The sequence below is a fragment of the Hippopotamus amphibius genome, chromosome 10 (genome assembly GCF_030028045.1).
Source record: "Hippopotamus amphibius kiboko isolate mHipAmp2 chromosome 10, mHipAmp2.hap2, whole genome shotgun sequence".
Taxonomy (NCBI): domain Eukaryota; kingdom Metazoa; phylum Chordata; class Mammalia; order Artiodactyla; family Hippopotamidae; genus Hippopotamus; species Hippopotamus amphibius.
In genome coordinates this window covers 69,879,552-69,905,533 of record NC_080195.1, presented here as the reverse complement: position 1 = coordinate 69,905,533, position 25,982 = coordinate 69,879,552, and the positions used below count along the sequence as shown (strand labels likewise).

The 25,982-nt window shown below is 40.1% G+C and overlaps 1 protein-coding gene across 1 annotated transcript in view; it reads left to right on the top strand.

Annotated features, from left to right (window-relative positions):
• LOC130830476 (cell cycle control protein 50C-like) overlaps positions 1-24,303 on the top strand; it is a 25,597-nt gene extending 1,294 nt beyond the window's left edge. The window contains exons 2-7 of the mRNA XM_057697694.1: positions 2,584-2,694; positions 9,735-9,836; positions 11,085-11,172; positions 11,568-11,708; positions 20,641-20,850; positions 24,085-24,303. Coding sequence (XP_057553677.1) covers positions 2,584-2,694; positions 9,735-9,836; positions 11,085-11,172; positions 11,568-11,708; positions 20,641-20,850; positions 24,085-24,275 — 843 coding nt within the window. The 3' untranslated portion in view covers positions 24,276-24,303. The remainder of the gene's footprint in view (positions 1-2,583; positions 2,695-9,734; positions 9,837-11,084; positions 11,173-11,567; positions 11,709-20,640; positions 20,851-24,084) is intronic.
• Positions 24,304-25,982: the final 1,679 nt, after the last annotated feature.

The window sequence follows — 25,982 nt, the reverse complement described above, 5'->3', positions numbered from 1 at the left end:
AAGGTACTCAGAGTTCTTTTGGGTGTGCAGATAAGTAAGATGAGTAAGAGTTGATTTCCATCCTCGATGAGCTAATGATAAGAGTAAAGTAGTGTGTGCTAAGAACAGAGAACTCAGCCACAGCTGGCTTGTTTGCCGTATCCACAACCCCTTCCTTGCACGTTGCCAGTGCTTAATAGGCACACACTTATTGGAACAGATTACGGCAAATAGCGAGGACGTCAAAGAAGAAAATGTCATTTCAGGTCCCACTGCTCCTACCAACACATCCTGCTCTATTGCCTTTCCACTGAAATTTCCTGCACCCCACCCCCCAGCTCCTGGCAGGTGTCTTCCCAGTGCCCCTAAGTTCTCTCAAGTCCTCCAGTGTGAGCATGTAAACCACCAGGCCCCCACCAAGTGACAGTGGCAAAACGGCAGGAAGGAAGTAAACTTGTTGAAGGGAATCGCAAAGTAATTGGCTTACAAGGTTGATGTTCATTTCCACAAACAGCTCCTCCTGCTTACTTTTCTATTTTCTCCTTCACCAACCACTTTCCTTCCTGTTCTTCCCCTCCCCTTCCCATGTCCTTCCAGTGTCTTCCCTTCTGGGCACCAAACCCCACTCACTATGAAGTGTAGCCTCCATTAAGAGAGAGCCATTGCTGAATGACATCACCTTAGGGACGTGAGGAGAACCTCACTCCACAGTTGGCCAAGGCCACTCTGCAAACAGCTTCCAACAGAAGGACTTTATCACGATGTTAAGGGGATTTTCCAATTGACTTTTCTTTTAAGCCACCTCAGATAGGACTGTTTCTAACATTTTGCCTTTATACAGGAAAATCAGAAAGCACCCATAGAGTGTTTCTCTTTTGTACATGGAAATGTTTTGTTATAATGATGAACTAGGTACCCCAGGTCAGTGTGGTCAGTATACACCTAGTAGAAGAGTTCTGAGCTGGCTTTCCTCTTCTCACTTAGCCCTGAGCACAACAAGAAAGTGCCCTTTTCACAGTTCACTTTAAGCAAGAGTGATAATTCCTGCCTTTCCAAAATTCTGTGAGGACCAGACTATGATCTTTGCAGTCATTTTAGAGCTATAGGTTTACAGAGTCACTCGAGCAGCAGAAGTAGAGAGTAAATCAAAGACATGTTTTCCTCATGAAATTTTTAGAGCTAGAAAGCACCTTGGATATCATCTACTCAAAAATGACCTGGTGATGAAAGATGGTTTTTTCTAATTTGGCATTGATAGAACTCTCACAAAAATCCATGGAGTAGTATGTATACTACTGCAGCGACCTCACAGACCAGTTAATTGCCAGCCAAAATGGTGCTGATGAACAAAATGTGGGCCCTGGAAGGTAAGTGTTGAAGTCAAGGTCAGAGACTGGCTGAACTAGCACCTGTGTCCTCAGTCACAGTTCAGTGTGCTGTTGATACAGCCCTGTTCTTTAATGCCTTTAAAAAATTTGAATGCAGTGTCACTAACAGAAAAGGTATCAGTATTTTTAAAAATAGTAGTTCAAGTCTTGCTGCATACTTAAAGATTGATTTAAGTAAACATAAGCATCTAAGTACAATTAGCCTTTTGGCTAATCTTTAATTTAGTATTCACACTTGATCTATTTGACTTCCAAACACGTAGTGGCTTTGCAAGCATTCAAAATTCCTTTTTTCTTTCTTGTTAGTCTTCTCTCCCAAAGAATCTAAAATCCCATTGGCAATTTACTGAGGAAAAAGCCAGTTTCTTGTTTCCCTGTTCCTTTCCCATTCCCAAACTCTTCTAATTACTGCTCAACACATTGTGGAAAAAGCAGAAGCCACCAGCAGTGCCCCACAACCATCCCTGACAGCTGAGATGAGTGTTTCCTAGAGCAGAGGGAAATACACAGCCTCGTGGCCTCTTTTGGAGCCTCCCTTACCAACTCTCCTTCCAGCTCCATCTTCACATGACGTAGTCCTTGAGCCAGAGCTCACAAGATTTGCGCATTTGAGACACACTACTCTTTTTTAAGAGTCTACTTACACCATTTTGCACAGAATTTAACTTTTAAAAAACAGAATATAACAACATTTTAAAAACAATGTCTTCACATCATTGATGACTCTACATTTTGGAAACACTTCTTTTTCTGTATTTGGTCACTTTTAATAATTTCCTCTAGATATCATGCAGAATAATTCACTAGTATAAATATTTTGCATACAATAAAATGGAAAAACAGTGAAGTGACTTCCCCATAAAGCTGATTAGACTCAGGCCATAGGCCCAGTGCTCGTGAGTCACCGACTAATAACTTTCCTATTGGTAACTTTTTATGATGGAGACACAAGGCTTCATCACAACAGTTTACATAAATATGTAGTAGAAACCCTGAACTCCGGGTAAGTGGCAAAATGCTGCTGGGTCCCAAAATGAAAGGCAGTAATGAGGCCCACTGGTCCCATGCATCCACACAACTGCCCTTGGTTCATGTCCCAGATAGCACGCCCTTGACCTAGAAAGCCTGGAGACTTTGGTGAACTCAGGACTTTAATTTTAAGATATGTACTCACATCCCTTTTTAATTAATAATTATTATTTTACCTGCCTGACAGATTAATTACACAGAAAAATGTGCAAATTGTGCAAAACTGCGGGAAAATGCTGCTAATTTTGACAAAGAATGCAACTGCTCTATTCCCTTTTTCCTTCCAGAGACAATGAAGGTAAGTGAGATTTGAGAGCCTTCAATTAGCTATATGCTGCTTTACTCATATTTAACATGTGGCAGTAAGTTCATGATCTCCACCAAATGCTTTACAAAACTGAAAATACAAAAAAATACAGCAGGGTGGGAATGGGGTCGGGGTCTTATAAAGTGTTGAGTTCATGTGCGACTCTCCCCCCTAACCAGTTTTTTTCCTTTGAAATTTCATTCTTCTTGTGTCTAAATTTCAAGATGCTTTACCCACTCAACTTTGTCACATAATTCTTAACATCAATCAAACAGGTTTTATGCCAAATATCAGCACAGGAGGGAGACATAGAAATCACTGAATCTAACCACTCATTTTATAGTGAGAAGATTAATGGGTTGAGAGGTTAAGCGACTTGGCCAAGGTCACACAGCGAGTTAATGTTAAGGGTCACACACCTGGTGGGGCTCTCCTTGGGTCCCCCCACCCCCAAGTCATTCTACACATGCAGTTGCCTAATCCCTAAGGCGACTCTTGGCCTGGCTGTCAGGCACTGTGAGCAATGCCGAAGAAATATGGAGGCATCCCTGCTTTAGGGCTAATTAAAGTGTTAGTCCAGGTCCTCTGAGAAGCAGATGCTAAGACAGGATTAGACACGCCACAGATTTACTGGGGGAACTTCCTGCGAGGGAAATATGGAGGAAGCCAGAAGAGGCTGGGAGAGCTCTCAGACCACAACACAGCTCTGACCCCTGGGAAGGAAAGGGAAGGGGAGAAGGAATGAAAGAGATACAGAGGGAGAGGAGGGTAGAGAGATAGGGAGGATGGAAGGGAGAAGGGAAGGATTGTCTTAGACTGCAGTGTATTCTTAAGAACGTTTCAACAAGGCCAACAGAGAGTCCTTGCCTCAGTGTCCCTGTTGCTGAGCCACTGTCTGGGTGCATCAGTGGGAAGCATGGCCTTGGTGCAAACACAGGATGACCTCAGAGCACAGCAGCTGGGGCCATCCTTTGATTACATTCCTGTAGTAGGAGATCAAGAGGCACCTTTTCAGGGCCTCCGCAGTCTTACTAGGTAGCAAAGACATAATCAAATAAAAATGTATTTCCTGAAACTTTTCAAAGGTCTCGTCCTGTCCTCTGGATTCTGCACCTCTCCCCACACAGCGTCCTCTTCCCTAACCTGATTTGTCCCTCCCCATCCCCTGCACGGGATGATTCACCTGCAGACAGGACTACTCTTGAGCTTGTCACTGACCATCCCATGCTCAAGGCCCTGCTTCCTCCCCAAACCAGCCTCATCCTCATCTCCTGAAAAGCTCTCCTTAACTTCCCTTTCTGGGAAAGATCCCATCACCAAGACTCAAAATTTTCCTCCTTGATTTTACCCTGCCACTCCTTTCTCATCCAAACCTCTGATATGTGATTACTGTTCTGCAGTCCCTGTCTCTCGCAACCACTTTCTCACTCCATTTTCTTGATATCACCCTAGTTCAGACCCTCCTGATCTAGTATCACAGCAACCTTAACTGCACGTCTAGCCTTAGGCTTCTCCTACTTTTAGCCAGTCGTTATTTGCAAAATCAGTAGATCACGTCCTGCCCTCCAGAATGTGTCCTCTCTCTGATCACTTTTCAACACCTGAGGCGCAGTCACCTTTTCATCTTTATCTTTGCAGGAGACCTGTACTCCTGCTAAACTGACCAGCTTACTTTTTCTGTGATGCAACTCGTTATATTCCCGCTGTTCTTTTGTCTAGAAAGTGTCCCCCTCACTCCCACCTGTAAGATGTCATTTGTTTTAAGCCCCTAATATCCCAACCCTTCCTTTAGCCCCCTTTTCACTCATGTCTCCAGCAAAAATTTGCCCACATTTGCCTCCTAGGAGCGCTGTTTCAACTCTTCTGATGGACTTATAGTTACCTGTATAATATCGTTAGACACTTTCCCTCTACTCACAGGAACCTTCCTGAGGATAGGGACCCTACTTTACATGCCACACCACAACTACACACCCAGAGGTATCTGCACTACATACTCAACCTTCCCACCTGTTACCGCAGGGGAACCACCCGTGCTCCCATCTGAAGCCTCACCTCTCCTCTTGTGCGGTAGAGGCCAGCCTCTCTCGCCTTTATAAGGACTTAATTCAGCAGTTCTCACCTCTCTGTATCATCAACTTTTCTCTCTACTGGATCATTCCCACTGGCACACAAATGTATTATTTCACCTATCGTTTATAAAACAAAAGCGAAACACACTTCTGTTCTCCCAAATTTCCCTGCCCACTGTCTGCCCATTTCTTTCCTCCCATTAGCAGGAAAAGTCCTCAGAGGAGTCGTCTGTCCTGGGTATTTCCAGTTCCTCTCTTCTCATTCTCAAACACCCACCCATGCCCCCAACACTCAGCGACATCGCCAGGTTACCAATGACTTCCTCGTGGATAAATCCGGTGCTCAGTCCTCAGTGCCTCGTCACCCATCGGACACAGGCGATCACTCCCTCATCCTTGACATGCTTTCTTCTCTTGGCGACCAGGAGACCTTACTCTCTTGGGTTTCCTCCTTGCTCTCTGGCTGCCCTTCTTTTGTTCCCTTGCTGTTCCTACTATTTTCCCCAAACTCTTTGTGTGGAGATCTGTAGGGCTTTAGTCATGGTCTTCAGTCTTCTCCTCTCTGTACGCTCTCACTTCCTTGGAAACATCATCTACCTCCTAGGTTTAAATGCTATCGATCACGAATCCTCTGTTTTCTGTCTCAGCTCAATGTTTCTAAAGCTGAACTCCTAACATCCACTTCTTCCCCTTACTTACTCCACACCCCCTGCCTAAAGAATACCCTCTTCCACCCACAGACAATCTCAGTTGAAAACAACTCTGTCCTTCTGGTGCTCAGGCTGAAAGCCCAGGGGTCACTCTTGACTCCTTTCGTTCCCTCACCTCACGTCCAATCCATCCTGTTAGCTCTACCTTCAAAATATATCCAGAGTCTGCTTATCTCTGCCCACCTCTGCTGCTTCTACCCAGCTCCACACCGCACTCACCTCTCACCTGGATTTCTGCAGTAGCCTCCTATCAGATCTCCCTGTCATAGCCATGTCTCAACATAGCAGCCAGAGTGAACATTTTAAAGCATAAGTCATAATATGCTATTCCTTTCCTCAAAAATCCCTGCAACAGATTCTCTTTCCATCCAGTGAAAAAGCCTAAGTCCTTACTAGGCCTTACATGATCTGGCTTCTTATCTCCTCTCTAACCTTCTCTCTCCCTTCTCTTCCCCACCCCGTCTCTGACCACACGGGGCTCCTCGTTCCTCAAACAAGTCAGACATTCTCTTCTTCCCTGTACCTGATATCTGCTCGGCTGACTCCCCTGCTGGCTTCACGTCCTGCTTGGCTCAATTATCACCTAATCCGGCCTACACTGGCCATCCTATGTCATACTGCATCCTGTCTACTCACCCACCCCTGCACTCCTGGTTCTTATTACCTCACTGTAATTTCCACTTTTTCCATAGTACTTATCACCCTCCAACTTACTATATAAATTAACAGTTTATTCTATGTGTTGTTTTTTGTTGTTTGGGGTTTTTTTTAATAAATTAATTAATTTATTTATTTAATTGGCTATATTGGGTCTTTTTTGCTGTGCGCGGGCTTTCTTTAGTTGCGGTGAGTGGGGGCTACTCTTCATTGTGGTGCGCGGGCTCCTCATTGCCGTGGCGTCTCTTGTTGCGGAGCTCTGGCTCTAGGCGCGTGGGCTTCAGTAGTTGCAGCACATGGGCTTGATAGTTGTGGCTCACGGGCTCTAAAGCGTAGGCTCAATAGTTGTGGCACGTGGGCTTCGTTGCTCCACGGCATGTGGAATCTTCCTGGGGCAGGGATCGAACCCGTGTCCCCTGCATTGGCAGGCAGATTCTCAACCACTGCGCCACCTAGGAAGCCCCTATTCTATGTGTTGTTTATTGTCTCTCTCTCACTATTGTATCCCAAGCACCTATAACTATCCCTGACACCCTGTAGTTGCTCAATGAATGTTTATTGAATGAACATAAAAATCTTTGCTTCCTCCACAGTGCACAGCACAGTATATTTTACATGGTAGATGCTTAGGAAACGTCTGCTGAAATTTTAAATGAATGGAAAAAAAGATAAAGTGCTAAATTATGTGGCTTTATGCTCTAGGAAGCTTTGGTTTTATTGGTCCCTTTCCTATTTCCCTCTTGATCCCAGATGAAAGCATGTTGGCATCAGTAATATCCTGAATACATCTGTATCTCTAATCATTTTTGTAAGTCAGATGTAAATCATGAGAAAATTACTGAGTTGTATTTGGGTTGTAAGTGATCTCTATATGAAGTACATGGGGGAAGTTTTATACCCGTGCTCTTTTGTTAACGGTCAAAATTCTCGTTCTCTACAGTTGTGCCCTTTCTTGCCTTCTTCAGCTCACCACGTGCCTCCCCCCAAAGTAAAAGTTAGCATTGTCTTTTTTTTTCTTAAAACATTAGATATTTATTTTCTTACAATTCTAGAAATCAGAAGTCTGAAATCAAGGTGTCAGCAGGATTGGTTCCTTCTTGGGAGGTGCAGAGGGCTTAAAATTTTGAAGAAAAAAATCCGAAAGATAAAACCTGAAAGGGCTTCAAGTTCCCATCTGTCTGTGTCCTTTGAAATCCTTAAGACAAATAAGTGTTACCAGCTGCTAACCATTCCTTTCAGGCAAAGACTTCCTCATAAAAATGTAACCAAACTACTTAGGGCAACCACAGGGCCTTCAGCTCACCAGTTCATACACATGACACACGCTAGATGACAAATCTACGTAAGGCTCTCTGCCTTAAACTAGGAATCCTGCACAAAGTACCACTGAAAAAAAGGCACCACAAGTGCATTTGTGCCTGCAGGACTAATCAAAAAGATGACAGTCTTGGAGGCCTTGTAAAATCTTGGACAAAGAATCATTGAAAAAAGTTTATTAAAACACTTCTGTCCCTAGCATGTGAATGTTCTCTATTTATTTTGCATGTTTATATGAATATATAACTTTGGGTAAGTAGAATTCTCTTTTTAACTTCCAAGAAAATATGTGGTAAGTTCCACTCTATGGATTTCATATTTTCTATCGTTATGGGTCATCAATAGAGATTCCCTCTCTGGGTGAGGAAACAGCATCTGTCATTCCTGCTATGCCTGTCTTGTTCACCTTCACATCCATGCTTTCTGTTTCCGATGTTGCAGCCTGCCTCTTTGTCAGGACCCAGCATCTCCCCTTCTCAGTGTTCCAGAGACTTTTCTCTTACCAGCGACTAAGCTCTCCAGCCTTTGTTCTTTTCTGTAACCAGCCACACTTACCATGACCTTTATTTTCAGCCTGCTTGGGTACCAGCTCCCATTTTCCATACTCATCCACTTAAAGGTCCTTGGGGCAAGGCCAAATTTGCATAGCACAAGAGAATCAGTGGACTCAGAGAATTGTGAGGAAATACTTTTGTATTTCTAGCATTGACCATAGCACCTAACATATGGGAGGTACTTGATAAAATTTAGGCCGTCATATTTTTAGATACATACCTTCGTTATTTTGGAGGTAGGCAGAATATTAATTATAAATAGCTACATTGGACACTGACATTTGCATCATATGTGCTGTTAGTAAAATCTGTATCAAGCCTACCTGGAGAAGTTCTAGGGTCTTGGTGTGTCACCATGAAGGTAGAAGCACAATGGTAGCCTGTTATTGGGCAGCCTCATTCAGCAACATCCATGAAAAGGCATATCTCTCATGGCGACAAGGTGAGATATGTATTGGCAACAATACATATCCCACCCACGTATTGCTAAGGTGAAAAATCACCTTTCTTCTAGATCAGTGAACTATTCCATTTTTTTGTCCATAACAAATGGTTAACCATTTCTTGACCAAATATTACATGCCACAGTATTATGCTAGAGCCTAGTGATAAAAAGACAACACCAGGATATCCCTGGTGGCGCAGTGGTTAAGAATCCGCCTGCCAATGCAGGGGACACGGTTTCGATCCCTGTTCTGGGAAGATCCCACATGCCGCAGAGCAACTAAGCCTGTGTGCCCCAACTACTGAGCCTGTGCTTTAGGGCCCTCATGCTGCAACTACTGAAGCCCATGCGCCTAGAGCCTGTGCTCTGCAACAAGAGAAGCCACTGCACCGAGAAGCCCACGCACTGCAACAGAGAGCAACCCCGCTTGCCACAACTGGAGAAAGCCCACGCACAGCAACAAAGACCTAATGCAGCCAAAATTATTAAAAATAAATACATTAAATGAAATTTAGAAAAAGAACACCAGAGTCAGAGCCCGAGATGCTGGGCTTATGTCCTTCACATGGGCAGTTGTGCACATGTGCCTAAACATGCTCAGTGGCTCCAATTTTAAATTATGTTTCATGGATTTGCTTTTGGATTTGCTTTGAAACCCCGTGAATCTGATGCTCACCACAACGCCTAGGCAAAGCATTTTTCCTAGTGTTGCTGGGAAATATTTGTAAAATCAAATTTTATATATTGAGAATATAAAGCCTAGTTATAAAAGTTTTTCAAGGCAGGAAAGTGGTAGCCCTTACAAAAACATTAAGTGAGAGAGTAGCATTGACATATATACACTACCAAACGTAAAATAGATAGCTAGTGGGAAGCTGCTGCATAACACAGGGAGATCAACTCGATGATCGGTGATGACTTAGAGGGCTGGGAGAGGGAGGCTGGGGGGAAGGCTCAAGAGGGAGGGGATATATATATAAATACAGCTGATTCACTTTGTTGTACAGAAGAAACTGGCACAACAGCGTAAAGCAATTATACTGCAAAAAAGATTGGGAAAAAAATAAGTTATTTAGTCATTTTAATAATTCTGTAGAGACTAGGATTTTCCAACACTGATTTTTAAAAATAATTTCTTGGGTTTCTATTTGATAAATTTTCAGTTCACATCAATATTTTTATCTACTACTTCTTATACTTAAAAAATCCTGTCCATGTTTATTAATATTTCCGTTTATTTTTCTCTCTTCTTATATCTTGCTGTTCTCCTCTACAGGGTAATGTTTATATGTACTACAAACTGTATGGCTTCTATCAGAACCTCTATCGATATATTCTATCCAGAAGTAATAGCCAACTGGTGGGTACAGATATAAAGGTAAGGCTTTATTTAATTTGGTATAATACTCTTTTTATTTTTTAACCAAATGGATCTTTCGGTCTAAGAGACAGTATGGAAAATAAATTCAAAAGCGAAGTTTTTACAAGACAGAAATGCTCATTTCATTCTTGCGCAAACTGAAGGGGCTGAGCATTCAGGATAACTGCTATTGAGAAGGAGCACTTTCCCTCTTCAGAGCTGGAATGTGAATCTTGTCAATTAGATGGTTGTTCTTTCATGCACCAGCCATTTTTTTATTTGACAGCATTTTATATTAAAACCAGATACATATTGGACTGCCCAAGTCTTGGCAATAATGAATGTGTCAGAAGGGCAAATCTTCAAGTACCTGTCGGCCACAATTCAGGATTTATGTTTCTGTTAATAAAGTTGATGGCATACTGGAGCTGCTTCAAACAGTAGAGTTTTTGCTTCTTTGAATGACTGACACAACCATTAGGTTTCAGTATTATTTTTTCACACTTAATTTCTATAGTTATCTTTAAAGTTGTCCATTTCAGTTGATGGATGCACCAACCATTTTGATAGTAACCTTGAGTGGCTGGTCTCAGCCTGGCTCATTCTGTGTCCATCATTCTTCTTTGTGTAACTGGGGCCTCCAATCAGCCTAGTTTAAGAAAATTGGGCTCTGCTTGATTGAATAATGACTGTCCTTTCAGGCCTAAGATTACAAAATTTTACCCTCGGTAGATAGTATTAAGCATGCTGGCAAGAAAAGCTAGAAGGGAACCTTTTCTGTACTGACATTGTATGAAAGGGATAACCAAATGATTTTCAGTAGCCACTCTTTTTAAAATGTATTTGGTAGTTAGGTGAATGGCTTTCCCTGTGATAAGTCATCTAACTGTCGACTCACAATTTAGATACTTTTTAGAATATAAGTTACACTCCAATAAGAAAACCCTTTTAAAAATATATTCCATTGTAGGCTCTGTTTGGTGTTTAGTACAGCCAGCACAGCCTGCAGACATACTGGGTATGCTATATACCATTAATGAGGAAAACAACTACATACTATGTGCACATATACACATACATATCTCCAAAACACGAAAATTTTCTAGTCTAGGTGATCCAGAAGCATGGGAACAACAGGTAGAAGTCCATAATCTCGGTCTGTGCCAATGAATCAGCGTGAGTTGATTTACACTGCCCGTGCTTCCAATTTCAGCATTTTAAGGGAGTTTACCAAAAGCACTTATTCCTGTATCATTTCTCATCCAGGATGTTAGAAACTGTGCTCCATTCAAAACCTCCCACAATGGGATCCCCATCGCTCCTTGTGGTGCTATTGCCAACAGCATGTTCAATGGTAGGTGACTCTTCCTATCTCCATCATCTTCCCTCTCATAAGTGTGTAATAATGTAAACGTCCAGAAGATTACTCCTGCAGCTGAGTGCCAATTTTTAAAAAATGTTTGTATTCCTTTTCCACTGATTTATGATATTTCATTTGCAAATAAGTTCTCCCTTACCAGAGATTTGGAGTAGTTAGGAAACATGAGTTAAATGGAGCCTAAGAGTACTTTTCAATCATTGGGGCCTTAGAAAGAAAAAGAATAGTCTTCTGATTCCAGCATCTATGGCATGTAGGAATGTGGAGAGTATGCTCAAACCTTGCTTTTTCAGCTGTGTCTGGCTGTGCACTCCCAAGTGTGGCAAAAATCCTTACTGGAATCTTTAACACAGTTTTTAATTTCCCTACAGACACCATTATTCTTTCTTACAACCTTAATTCATCTATACATATCAAAGTCCCAATGCTAAGGAGTGGGATTACATGGTGGACAGACAAGTATGTCAAGTTTCAGAATCCAAGTTTCCAAAATCTTTCTAGTGCATTTGCAGGTAAGATCCTTACATTAGCTCCATATTCTCCTCTCTGTATAGAAACTTTGGTTTTGATGTGTGGGGAGATGTTTATGATTCCAGCTTCTTTACTTCTTTGTTGACCATCTTTTGGTTCTAATTCTTCCTACCTGTGGGCACCCCCATCACATACCTTTCAGAAATATGAAATGATTGGTATCCTTGTTCCTTCTAGTTTAACATTAGGAAAAAGACAGTGTTTTAAGAAACTTGTTCCTTCATCTATAGTTATGTGATCATGTAATTTACTGTTCAAACTAGTGCATTTTTGAGAGTGAAAGGGGTCACTAAAGTAACTAAAGATATATTTATTTGAAAGTTTTATTTTTGATCAATAAATTGACATTACCATATTGATGGGCCTATAAAAGAATTCTATTACAAGCTATTTTAAAAATGCAATTTATTTCAAAAATTAAAATAGTATATCTGTGTACATTAAACCAACTTTAAAAAATACTTTAAATATTATCAAAATACTAAAAGATAACATAAACAGAATAATTATTCTGGATACAGAATCACATACTTTAATCAGTTTCTTGGCCATATCTGTCTTCATTTCATGCCCCTGTATTTTTCTAATGAAAAATTTGGGTTTTTTTATTTTGTAAAATATTTTATTAAAATATTTTTAATTTTTTCACAAAACTGTCTGCAATCTTTTTTGAAGTGCATTTTATGGTTCCTCAGTTTGAAATTGTTGTACCCTTAATTGATTCTTCTCTTTTGACCATACTCTTTTTTTTTTTTTTTTTAATTGTGTGCAGACTTTCTTTTAGTCGCGTTGAGTGGGGGCTACTCTTCATTGTGGTGCGTGGGCTCCTCATTGCCGTGGCTTCTCTTGTTGCTAAGCACGGGCTCTAGGCGCATGGACCTCAGCAGTTGCAGCATATGGGCTCAATAGTTGTGGCGCATGGGCTTAGTTGCTCTGCAGCAGGTGGGATCTTCCTGGAGCAGGGATCGAATCCATGTCCCCTGCATTGGCAGGTGGATTCTTAACCACTGTGCCACCTAGGAAGCCCCTTGACCATGCTTTTTTTAAATTGAGAAAATATCTATAGGTATTGAGGTACATATTATGCTCACAGTCAATTTTACTAAATAGAGGATATTCTCATTTTCAATTCTTTTGTATTAGAATATGCTAGTATTGTAACCCAAGTATTTTTATAGGCAAAGTCCTTTTTTGCCTTCACAATTTTTCTATCTATGATTTTTTGAATGTTTTACTAAATTTAGATGCTATAAAAATCTTCGATTTTCTGGATATCATTTAATTCTCATCGAGAAGAAAATTTTATCCAATTAAAATAGGAGCTCCATCAAAATAGTATGCACATAAATTGAGATATTCCAAAGCACAATTAATTGTAGAATTTAAAAATTAAATATTGTACACATTTTGAACTCTCATTATATAATATGTTCAATTATCGCCTTGCTTTTATAGGGATAAATTACAATATCTTCTTGTTTGCAAACTTGATTTTCAATAATTATAACTAACTATATCTTCAAAAACTAGGTTTGTGTCTTTCCATATTTAGAATACTTTGTCCAAAACTTTTCAACTATTTTGAATAAAATTCCACCAAAAGTTAAAGGGCTCATTTACCAAGAAAAAGTTCATGATCATTGTAGGAAACATCATTTGATATAGAAAACAGTTCTTTGAAGGTTTAAACATTTCTAAAATTTTGGTTGATGGTGTGTAGCAAAGACAGACCGCATGTATTACCATGCTGAAGCATTTCTTTATCGTCTTTGTCACTGTAAAAATTTTGCAGTTAATTTTCTCTGTGAATATATAAAAATATTTAAAATTTGCACAACTACAGCTCTTTTTTTTAATAAATAAATATATTTATTTATTTATTTATTATTTATTGGCTGCATTGGGTCTTCGTTGCTGCACACGGGCTTTCTGTAGTTGCAGAGAGCGGGGGCTACTCTTCATTTCACTGTGCAGTCTTCTCATTTCAGTGGATTCTCTTGTTGCTGAGCACAGGCTCTAGGCTAGCGGGCTTCATTAGTTGCAGCACATGGGCTCAGTAGTTGTGACTCATGGGCTTAGTTGCTCTGCAGCAGGTGGGATCTTCCCGGACCAGGGCTCAAACCCATGTCCCCTGAATTGGCAGGCAGATTCTTAACCATTGTGCCACCAGGGAAACCCCTACAGCTCTTTTTTTGATTAACAAAATATTGTAGCTTGTTTGGGTACGTTGTTAATTATGCATGTTTCACAACCAATTTTAAGCCCATTTCTCCATAAATTTCTCAGTTTGCTAAGAATATTATCTTTATTCTGATGTTGCGCTCCAGAAAATTTGCATTTATGTTATCACTATAAAATCAAAATATTTACACTTGATTGTTGAATTTTTTAATTGAATTTATGGTAATATTTATAATCATGTCAGAAGTTTTATCTTCCAATATTGAATATTGAAAAAGTTTGCTTTGATTCCATGAAGAATCTAATCAAAAAAATCAAACGCAATGAGACTAGATATCAATTACAGGAAAAAAAACTGCAAAAAATACAAACACATGGAGGCTAAACAATTCACTATTAAACAACCAAGAAATCATTAAAGAAATCAAAGAGGAAATCAGAAAATATCTAGAAACAAATGAAAATGAAAACACAACAACCCAAAACCTATGGGATGCAGCAGAAGCAGTTCTAAGAGGGAAGTTTATAGCAATACAGTCCTACCTTAAGAAACAAGAAAATTATCGAATAAACAACCTAACCTTACACCTCAAACAATTAGAAAAAGAAAAACAAAGAAACCCCAAAGTGAGCAGAAGGAAAGAAATCAAAGATCAGAGCAGAAATAAATGAAAAAGAAAGGAAGGAAGCAATAGCAGAAATTAATAAAACTAAAAGCTGGTTCTTTGAGAAGATTAACAAAATTGATAAACCATTAGCCAGACTCATCAAGAAAAAAAGGGAGAAGATGCAAATCAACAGAATTAGAAAAGAAAAAGGAAAAGTAACAACGGACACCACAGAAATACAAAAGATCATGAGAGACTACTACAAGCAACTATATGCCAATAAATTGGATAACCTGAAAGAAATGGATAAAATCTTAGAAAAATACAGTCTTCCAAGACTGAACCAGGAAGAAATAGAAACTATGAACAGACCAATCACAAGTACAGAAATTGAGGCAGTGATTAAAAATCTCCCAACACACAAAAGCCCAAGGCCAGATGGATTCACGGTTGAATTCTATCAAACATTTAGAGAAGAGCTAACACCCATCCTTCTCAAACTCTTCCAAAATATTGCAGAAGGAAGAACACTCCCAAACTCATTCTACAAGGCCACCATCACCCTGATACCAAAACCAGGCAAAGATGTCACAAAAAAAGAAAATTACAGACCAATATCACTGATGAATATAGATGCAAAAATCCTCAACAAAATACTAGCTAACAGACTCCAACAGCACATTAAAAAAATCATACACCATGATCAAGTGGGGTTTATCCCTGGGATGCAAGGATTCTTCAATATACACAAATCAATCAACGTGAAAATTGAAGGATAAAAACCATATGATCATCTCAATAGATGCAGAAAAAGCTTTTGACAAAATTCAACATCCATTTATGATAAAAGCTCTCCAGAAAATGGGCATAGAAGGATATTACCTCAACGTAATAAAAGCCATATATGAGAAACCAAAAGCCAACATTGTTCTAAATGGGGAAAAACTGGAAGAATTCCCTCTAAGAACAGGAACAAGACAAGGGTGTCCACTCTCACCATTATTATTCAACATAGTTTTGAAAGTTTTAGCCACAGCAATCAGAGGAGAAAATGAAATAAAAGGAATCCAAATTGGAAAAGAAAAAGTAAAATTGTCACTCTTTGCAGATGACATGATATTATATATAGAAAACCCTAAAGACTCTACCAGAAAACTGCTAGCACTCATTGATGAGTTTAGTAAAGTAACAGGATACAAAATTAATGCACAGAAATCTCTTGCATTCCTATACACTAACAACGGAAGAGCAGAAAGAGAAATGAAGGAAACTCTCCCATTCACCATTGCAACAAAAAGAATAAAATACCTAGGAATAAACCTGCCTAAGGAGGCAAAAGATCAGTATGCAGAAAACTTTAAGACATTGATGAAAGAAATCAAAGACGACACACACAGATGGAGGGACATACCATGTTCCTGGATGGGAAGAATCAACATAGTGAAAATGACTGTACTAACCAAAGCAATTTACAGATTCAATGCAATCCCAATCAAATTACCAATGGCATTTTTCACAGAACTAGAGCAAGAAATCTTACGATTTGTATGGAAATGCAAAAGACCCCAAATAACCAAAGCAATCGTGAGAAGGAAAAATGGAGTTGGTGGAATCAGGCTTCCTGACTTCAAACTATACTACAAGGCCATAGTGATCAAGACAGTATGGTACTGGCACAAAAATAGAAAGGAAGATCAATGGAATAGAATAGAGAACTCAGAAGTAAGCCCAAACACATATGGGCACCTTATCTTTGACAAAGGAGGCACGAGTATACAATGGAAAAAAGACAGCCTCTTCAATAAGTGGTGCTGGGAAATTGGACAGCAACATGTAAAAGAATGAAATTAGAATACTTCCTAACACCATACACAAAAATAAACTCCAAATGGATTAAAGACCTCAATGTAAGGCCAGACACTATAAAACTCCTAGAGGAAAACATAGGCAGAACACTCTATGACATACATCAAAGCAAGATCCTTTTTGACCCGCCTCCTAGAATCGTGGAAATAAAATCAAGAATAAACAAATGGGACCTCATGAAACTTAAAAGCTTTTGCACAGCAAAAGAAACCATAAACAAGACTAGAAGGCAACCCTCAGAATGGGAAAAAATAGTTGCCTACAAAACAATGGACAAAGGATTAACCTCCAAAATATACAAGCAGCTCCTGCAGCTTAATACCAAAAAAGCAAATAACCCAATCCACAAATGGGCGGAAGACCTAAATAGACATTTCTCCAAAGAAGACATACAGATGGCCAACAAACATATGAAAAGATGCTCAACATCACTAATTATCAGAGAAATGCAAGTCAAAGCCACAATGAGGTATCACCTCACACCAATCAGAATGGCCATCATCACAAAATCTGGAAACCACAAATGTTGGAGAGGGTGTGGAGAAAAGGGAACTCTCCTGCACTGTTGGTGGGACTGTAAGTTGGTACAGCCACTATGGAAAACAATTTGGAGGTTCCTTAAAAAACTACAAATAGAACTACCATATGATCCAGTAATCCCACTCCTGGGCATATACCCAAAGAAAACCATAATCCGAAAAGAAACATGTACCATAATGTTTATTGGAGCAGCATTTACAATAGCCAGGACATGGAAGCAACCTAAATGCCCATCAACAAATGAATGGATAAAGAAGATGTGGCATATATATACAATGGAATATTACTCAGCTATAAAAAGGGATGAGATGGAGCTATATGTCATGAGGTGGATAGACCTAGAGTCTGTCATACAGAGTGAAGTAAGTCAGAAAGAGAAAGACAAATATTGTATGCTAACTCACATATATGGAATCTAAAAATGGTACTGGTGAAACTCAGTGACAAGATAAGAACAAGGACACAGATGCAGAGAATGGACTGGAGAACTCGAGGTTTGGCGGGGCGGGGGGTGAAGGGGAAGCTGAGTTGAAGTGAGAGAGTAGCATAGACATATATATACTACCAACTGTAAAATAGATAGCCAGTGGGAAGTTGCAGTATAACAAAGGGAGTTCAACTCAAGGATGGAAGATGCCTTAGAGGACTGGGATGGGGAGGGTGGGGGGGAGTTGAGGGAGGGAGGGAATATGGGGATATGTGTATAAAAACAGATGATTGAACTTGGTGTACCCCCCAAAAAATAATAAATAAATTAATTAATTAAAAAAAATCAAACCAATGTATTCAGATGGATGAATATATCTGAAGACACTGATGTAAAACTGGCTTCATTTAACTGTTTAAAAGGTTCTTTTTGTGCTCATAGAGCTAAAACATGAAAGCTTTCCTTTGATTACAAAAAAAAAAAAAAGTAAAAAAGTGAAACTAGGAGGAAACTCATTTGACCTAAATGAAAAGTCATGATCACATACTGGTATATAAGTGGACTTTCTGTATCTCCTTAAGGTAAAGCATTATCTTTGAATCACATTCTTTTAAAAGTAAGTGCAAACTTTTGAAGTAGATTCTGATGTTCGTCAGCAGATTTATGTCTTTTGATTTTTGCCATGGTCGTTGACATCATGATGGTTCCCGTGGTGGGGGGTCACTGTCAACCAACATTGTAAGTATCACATTCATCAACTTTCTTAAAAAAAAAAAAAAAACTGTACTTAATTTTTCATTAAACATGCATGTTCCTTTTTTCCGCTCTTCACAGCCAAAAGGATTTACAAGCAAATAAAAAACTGATACCAAACAATAAGATAGTTATATTTTTACACCATATAATAAATAACACCATTGCGAGAGAGTTCAAACTACTCTCAGCAAGACAGCTCAGCATCTATGTTTCACACTATATCTTATGCCTGTAATATAACCTGTAATATCCCACATTTACCACCAACCCCACTGACTTGCAGCCTGGCAGTTTCACACATTTCACAGGCTATGGCCTAACTAGCTTGCTGTCAAGCAGTGGAAGGGGTCACAGGGATATGTTATGTTTTGCAACAAAGGGCCTTTGATTAACTTTTGTTAATTAAAATAAGCACTCTGTTCACTGTACATGGGTATCTCTTACTACTAGCTAAGACCATGGCTGGAAGGATGAAATCATGTGTACATTATTTGTTGGGGATAAATGCTAAATCAGGTGAGATAATGGCCAACAGACATAAACTGGGACTGTCTTAGGCAAACTGGCATGTATGGTCACTGTATCTATAATTAAATTCCTAGTTTTTGAAAGGAACTTGGCAATATGCTATTGTTTTGTCTTAACCGTAACCAAAGGCATATAACACAAAGCATCCTTGGCTTTCTCTTATCTCCTACTACACTTTGTTCTTACGTCTATTGTAAGAGTTACCATGTTTTACTATAATTATCTATCTGAATACTTGTCACCCCCACTTTAGTATGTGAATTCCTTGAGGAAAGGGATTAGATGTTGTGCAGTTTGACATCCCTGGTGGCTGATACAACTGAGCCATCAAGAAATGCCTATTGTTGAGTGAATGGATGAATACCAAGGACCCAGCTAAACTTGGAAAATGAAAGAAGCTGATGCTTCTTATACCACGCTTCTCATACTCTCTGGAGACATGGGATGGGATGGGATCAGGGTTAGTAAGGAAAGGTGCACTTGAACCTACATTTTTCATTCCCTGGGTGACTTGGATATCATTGGCCTGTAGGACACATTGCCTTGGGGCATGAACTCTGGCTGAAGTAGAGAGAGGGTGAGGTCCACATGCAGGACCTCACCAAAGGCAATTTTGATTTCGATCAATATTCTTCAAGCAACAGCAATTGAAGTCTTGGAAAGGGCCAACATCTCCACAGTTTTTGGAGAGGAGGTTTCTCCAGCAAAGGATTATTTCCAGAGGAAATATAAGTATACAAACATCCTTCAGCAGATTAATCCTACCAAATGTAGCACATGCTTTAATAAGCACTACAGCCCATGCTTAGAAAACAAGACTGGGTTTCTTGTAGGAGAAAATAGTCAGTGGTCGAAGTTGAGAAGGAATGGTTTCCTACAAATAGTAGAACCAGTTTTATGGAAGTAAAAAGTTCACTGAACAACTTCTTCTTGTTGACTATTTTAAAATTCAGAATGTTTTTTATTGTCCACTTCTATCGGCTTTCACTGGAGTCGCTCATCCCTTTATCAAGCATTGATGGAACACCTACCATGTGCCAGGCACTGGTCCAAATGCCAGTGAAAAAATGATGAGGAAAACGCTGAACACGAGAGTCTGCTGGTCGAGTAGGAGAGACAGACATGCCCACCTCGGTAAAGGGGGAAGTGTGAGGATGCGAGTAAACTCAACAGACTCCCCCTGGTGCTCCCAGCATTCCTGCAGTACAGCACCCGGACCTGCCAGGCTTCCTGGCTTTAGAACAGACTTGCAACACCTCTGCTCTCTACCTTCTCCCTTCTACCAGTTCCTCTTCCTCGCTTCCAACTTTGAGCTCTGAGGCACAGGTCTGAAGGGAATATCTGTGTAACATGATCTTCATGCACTTCCATAATCATTTCCTTAGAATGCAGCCCTAGAAGGAGAATTTCTGGGCCAAAATGTATGCAAAATATATTCAGTCTTTTGCCGCATGTTCCTAGATTGCCAAAGATGTGGCTAATCCACACATCTATCTGCTCTGTACAAGAGTTCCCATTTCCACTGCCTCATCAATGATTGTCATTTTTTTTCTTTAAATATGAACCCATTTTTAGGTGAAATGGTATTGTTTTAATTTGCTTCTTCATGTTATTAGTGATGTTAAAGAAAACAGACTTTCTCCATGATGCTATCACTAAATACCACCACTGTTATCATTTTGCTATACCTATTTGTTCAATGGTTTATTATACATTTAATATAGCTGAATACATAATATGTGCATCATATGATATTCTGCTTTTTTTAACCCTATGACAGTATCATCAGCATTCCCCCCCCCCGCCCCCCATTTCCTTAGAGGCTTTATAACCATTATTTTTCATGGTTGTATACTCAGGTAGCTTACACACATACTTTTTTAAAAAGTGTAATTTCGATTCCTCTTTCCTGAAAAATACGAAAGTTGTTTCATTCTCTACATTTTAAGAAAAACTGAAGGCGGTGGATGATTTTTCTCAACCACATCCGTCATCAACTTTCCACAGGAACCACAAAGCCTCCAAACTGGCCTAAGCCTGTCTATGAGCTAGATGAAGAGAACCCAGGAAACAATGGCTTCATCAACGATGACTTCATCGTGTGGATGCGGACAGCCGCCTTTCCCACATTCAAAAAACTGTACCGCCGACTCCATCGAATAGAGCATTTTACTGAAGGCTTGCCTGCTGGGAGTTATAGTTTCAACATAACCTACAGTATCCTTTTATTCTAGTTTTCTTTCTGGGGATGAAGGAAAATCAGTGTCCATCTGGATACTAGTTTTTGAACTATTTCATTCTATACTTTTCTATTCTCCACTCAAATCTATATGTATGTAAAAGAAATACATATTCCTCTTATAGGCAATACTGTCACTCCGTCACCATATAGCAGTTTGTCTCCACTTTTTAAAAAAATTTTTTAAGCTCTTTATTAGAATATAATTGCTTTACACTGTTGTGCCAGTTTTTGCTGTACACCAAAGTGAATCAGCTGTATTCATACATATATCCCCATATCCCCACCCTCCCGCGACTCCCTCCCAGCCTCCCTATCCCAGCCCTCTTAAGTCATCACCCATCATCAGAGTTGACCTCCCTGTGCTATGCAGCAGCTTCCCACTAGCTAGCTATTTTACATTTGATAGTGTAAGTATGTCAGTGCTACTCTCTCACTTCATCCCAGCCTCACCCCCTGTCCTCAAGCCCATTTTCTACATCTGCATCTTTATTCTTGCCCTATCACTGGGTTCCACTTTATATATAATTAAAAGTGTGCTTTTTTTTTTTTAAAGGAATATCAGCCAATAGCAGTATCAGGTAAGCAGGTATGGATAAGTAGGGAAGGACTGCTTCCGTCCCTGAAGAAAGATTAAGTAACACTGGGCCTAGAGATCTAAAACAATGAGAAGACTGCTATATACAATGGGATGACATAGAGGACCCTGGAAATAAAGAGAGAGAGAGGTTTATTAAGAAGTAAATTTGGAACATGGACTAAACACAATAAAAACTGAGAGATTATAGAACCTTTTATTCTCAGCAGTAGTATCATAGACCAAGGGAGCCCTGGATTCAGGGGACAGGTTCGGATCATCCAGCCCATATGAGCCATGCTACAAGCTCTGCACTGAGGATGCTGTGTTCTTCCTCTGTTAGGTACAAAGCCAGCTAGCAGGAGCCAGTGCCTTGGTTATAGACATATGGTCCACATTAGGAGACATATTTTAATATGAGATTCTGAATGTTTTCACTTAATTTAAAAATACAAATGTAACTCTTGACTTAAGAACAAAAAGGGCTTGACTTCAAAATAACACCAAACACTATCTTTAAAAAAATTATATATTTAAACACAATTTATACTAACTCTGGTCTTGAGACTTAGTTTTCAAGTCCCTTCTTTATTCTCCCCGAGGCAGAATTCTCTCGGAGGCAGATCTTTCCAGGACTTGTACACGGCTTTGAGACGTCAGCCCAGTTTGGCATCAGCACACCCTTAGCATCTCAGGGCTACTAGCTGGGAGTTTTTCATGGGATCCCCAGTAGGCTAGAGGATTTGAACACCAAACTGTCTACCTCCTTTATTTCTTTACCTCTCAGAGAGCTTGACTGAGAGATTCTTGGGTCAGTGAATGACGACATGTGTTCCAGTTCCCTGCTCCATCTTTTCTTTTTTTCTGTTCTGGAGCAAAGCACAGACGTCTCCACTCAGTTGGGGGAGTAGGGAAGTTCCTCGGGCAGAGATACCCCCACTGAAGTGACACCATTTCTACTGCTCAGCTTATTGCCTCCTTTTGTTTCCTGACCAGGAGTACGGTCTGCCTTCAGCCATTCCTTTAGCATGGTCCCTAATTCCAGTCTATGAAAAGGAAAGCCAGAAATTGCTCTATCTTATATAGCATTATATGTACAAATCAAAGAGTAAGCCATAGAATATTACCTTCTGAATAAGATTTCAGCAACCCTTCTCTCTCCCTCCCAGAAAATTTGAGATTGAAATTTGCTTGACAATAGTCTCTCAAGTTGGACCTTCTGTTCCCATCAACTTTGTCTGTGATTGCCCTACCAGTAAAGCAGTTGTGGTAGCAATCAAGGTACAGGAAAAAAACCAATCACGTACTGCTGCCCTCACAATGCATTACAGTGAGTTTAGGGTTGAAGGGAAGACAGAGTCCTCATTCCAAAGGAGACACTAAATTTCTCTCTCTGCTTGAAACGTGCTCTCCTTGGGCGTCTTCATTCACAGTCATATTTTAATGCCGATGATTCTCAGATCTAAATCTTTAGCACAAAACCTCAATCCTAGGCTTGACTCCTATGCTCACACCACGTGTCTGAACCCTAGTATGAGTATTACCAGTCTCACAGCCTGGCTAATACGCAAGGAGAGCTAAGCCTGAACTACAGAAAATGCTACCACTTCTAAGACCTGCTGTGTGAAGAAAAGACCTAATTCTTAATGAAACAGGCAGCTGAGTCGAGATGGCGCCCAAGGATCTGGTGACAAGGAGGAATTCTGTTGGAAAAGAAAGAGAATTAGCTTTCCTAACAAGTTTTCTTGTGCTTTTAAATAGCATGTTGCCAAGTGATTTGAGGCCTTTTAAGAGCTTTGCTGGGAAATGTCGTTGCTATGAGAAGCCTTTATTTGTTTATTACTTTGGTTTACAAAAGGCACCAGATGTTTAAAAACCTCAGGCCACACGCATAATCAAAATGACATCATTCAAATGCTAACGATAGCAAAGCCACTTCAGGCACTTTCTCCCCAGCAGTGAGGGATGTGGCCTTTTCAAAACCCAAATGAATGCACCACCTCTAGTTTTCTCACCAAAAGTGTTTTGCCTTCTATCTCACTATTTTTTTGCTCTTCACTCCTCTTGAAGAATTTTCTGTGAGTTAGGAATTCGAACCTTAGCCTATGAAGGCTTTAGCCTCTCCTGGGTATCTGATCCTTAAACACAAATTTAGGTTTGCTGCAAACCCTATCTGTAGTCTTTTTATTCCCTTGGGCTTGGAAATTAACTATATTTGTTCATTATTGAGTTGTCTGTAAGTCATTCAGATCTGTGTCAGAATTTTTTTCATAGATTACAACTATGTAGAGGGAAGACTTGTTTTTACTTAATTTCATTCCAGCAAGATACGACATACTGCTTGGTAAAGATTAGACTATATGATATTGAATAGTCAACAGTTTTTTATCTACAAAAACAGCAGTATTATATGGTTCAGGAATTCCCTGGCAGTACAGTGGTTACGACTCTGCACTTCCACTGCAGAGGGCACAGTTTCAGTCCCTGGTCAGGGAACTAAGATCCAGCGTGCTGCACTGCCCAGCCAAAAAAAAAAAAAAGAAAAAAAATACGATTCAACCTAATGTATTTAGGATATATAGAGGTAGAGCTGAGAAGTGCTAAGACAGATCCTTAACGGGTTTTCTTTTCTTAGACTTCCCTGTAAGCAGATTCCAAGGAGAAAAAGCTGTTGTTCTTTCCACCCTGACATGGAGTGGAGGCAGTAGCCTTTTCCTAGGTCTCGCCTACATGGTGACAGGAGCTGTGACCTGGTTGGCCTTCTTTTCCATGTTGGCAGTTCACTTAAGGCTGAAAGAAAGGAAGATGTTCTTCCTCCAGCAGTAAAGTCAAGCTTTAAAAAGAAAAGCAGAAAACACAGAAATGGATGAAGTAATGGAGCCAAAGATTTCAGAATGACTGGGATATTTCATTAAAGGGAACTGGATTGACTGACCAAGTGCAATCCCAGACAGATAAATAATGAGAGCTTCAGAGTGAAGAAAAAGAAAAAGAAGAAGAGGAGGAGGAGGAGGAGAAGGCATAAATAGGTACAGTAAAATGTCCTTGGAATGGAGAAGATAAATCATCCTTGAGCTCTAAACCAAGTATCGGGTATTTATTTGAAGCCCCTGTGCCTGAAAGTAGGTGAATGCCTAGGAAGGTGGTATCGCCAGACAATAGTAAGTAAACCTAGGGCCCCAAGATTAGGTGAATCCTTTAACCATCAATCAGGCTCAGACCATGAGTCTTTGTTGGCTGGTTGAAATTACAGACTCCCCAACAACAATTTTTGAGCATTGAATTGAGCAATCAGGATGATTTTTGAAAACTGATTTATTCAATGTTCTTTCCTTTCTGTGAGTCAAAATGAAGTGTTCTCTACTAAGAATAAGCTGAGCAAAGGCTATAGCAGTGCCCTGAGCACCCAAAATACATCAATACACCAAAAAGAAAGTCCAGGAATTTCCCTAAAGTTACCCATGTAGCCAAGAGGGAAGCACTGAAAGTGGCTGATTCTCTCAAAATCTGTACTCAGCATTTGAGGGTGCAAATACAGTTCTCAAACTTACATTGGGATGACGTACCCTAGAATGCAGATGATGACATGGATTTGTGATACTTGAATTATACGCACTGAGGAAGCTGCTTAGGGTCCGTCTTAAAAGGTGTGAATTCCCGTTAAAGGTCACTTTACAGGAGACAGTGGTGTACAGTTGACTCTTGAACAGCACAGGGTTAGTGGTGCTGACCCCCATGCTGTCGAGAATCCACCTATACCTTTACATTTGGCCCTTAGTATCTGTGGTTCTATGTCCACGGATTCAGCCCACTTTGGATCATGTAGTGCTGTAGTATTTCCTGAAAAAAAAAAATCCGTGTGTAAGTAGACACTTGCAGTTCAAACCCGTGTTGTTCAAGGATCAACTGTACTAGGTAAAGCTGCCAGGGCAAGAGACTCCATAGATCTGTGTAACTAGATATCCAGAATATTATACTTTAAAAAAACATGTTTATGTTATTTTTTGAGGTGGGGGAAGCTTTACTCTGTGATGACTCTAAGAGCAGAATTTTCACTGTTAAGGAGAAACGTAGTACCAATACACAGTTGTCTCTTTCCCAGCCAAAAAGGCATTTCTTTGCTGCAACTTTCTGCATTCACCAAATAATCAAGTACTTTTCCAAGAAAACCAAAATGGTTTCAAATACCAACCACTGACCTCAGGTGACCAGCTGTGGTAGGCTGAATAACGCCCCACCCCTCCCCCACTCCAAAGACATCCATGTCCTAATCCCTGCAACCTGTGAGTGTTACCTGTAATGCCGATGTGTGATTAAGTTAAGGATGCTGATAAGGATTACTTGTGTGGGCCCAGTGTAATCGTAAGTGTCCTTATAAAAGAGAGGCAGGAGATCAGCAGCGTGGCGGGAGATGTGGCAATGGAAGCACGAGGCTGGAGCAATACAAAGAAGGGGCAGTGATCCAAAGAATGCAGGCAGCCTCTAGAAGCTCAAAAAAGCAGAGACAGATGCTCCCCTGAAGCCTCTAGAAGT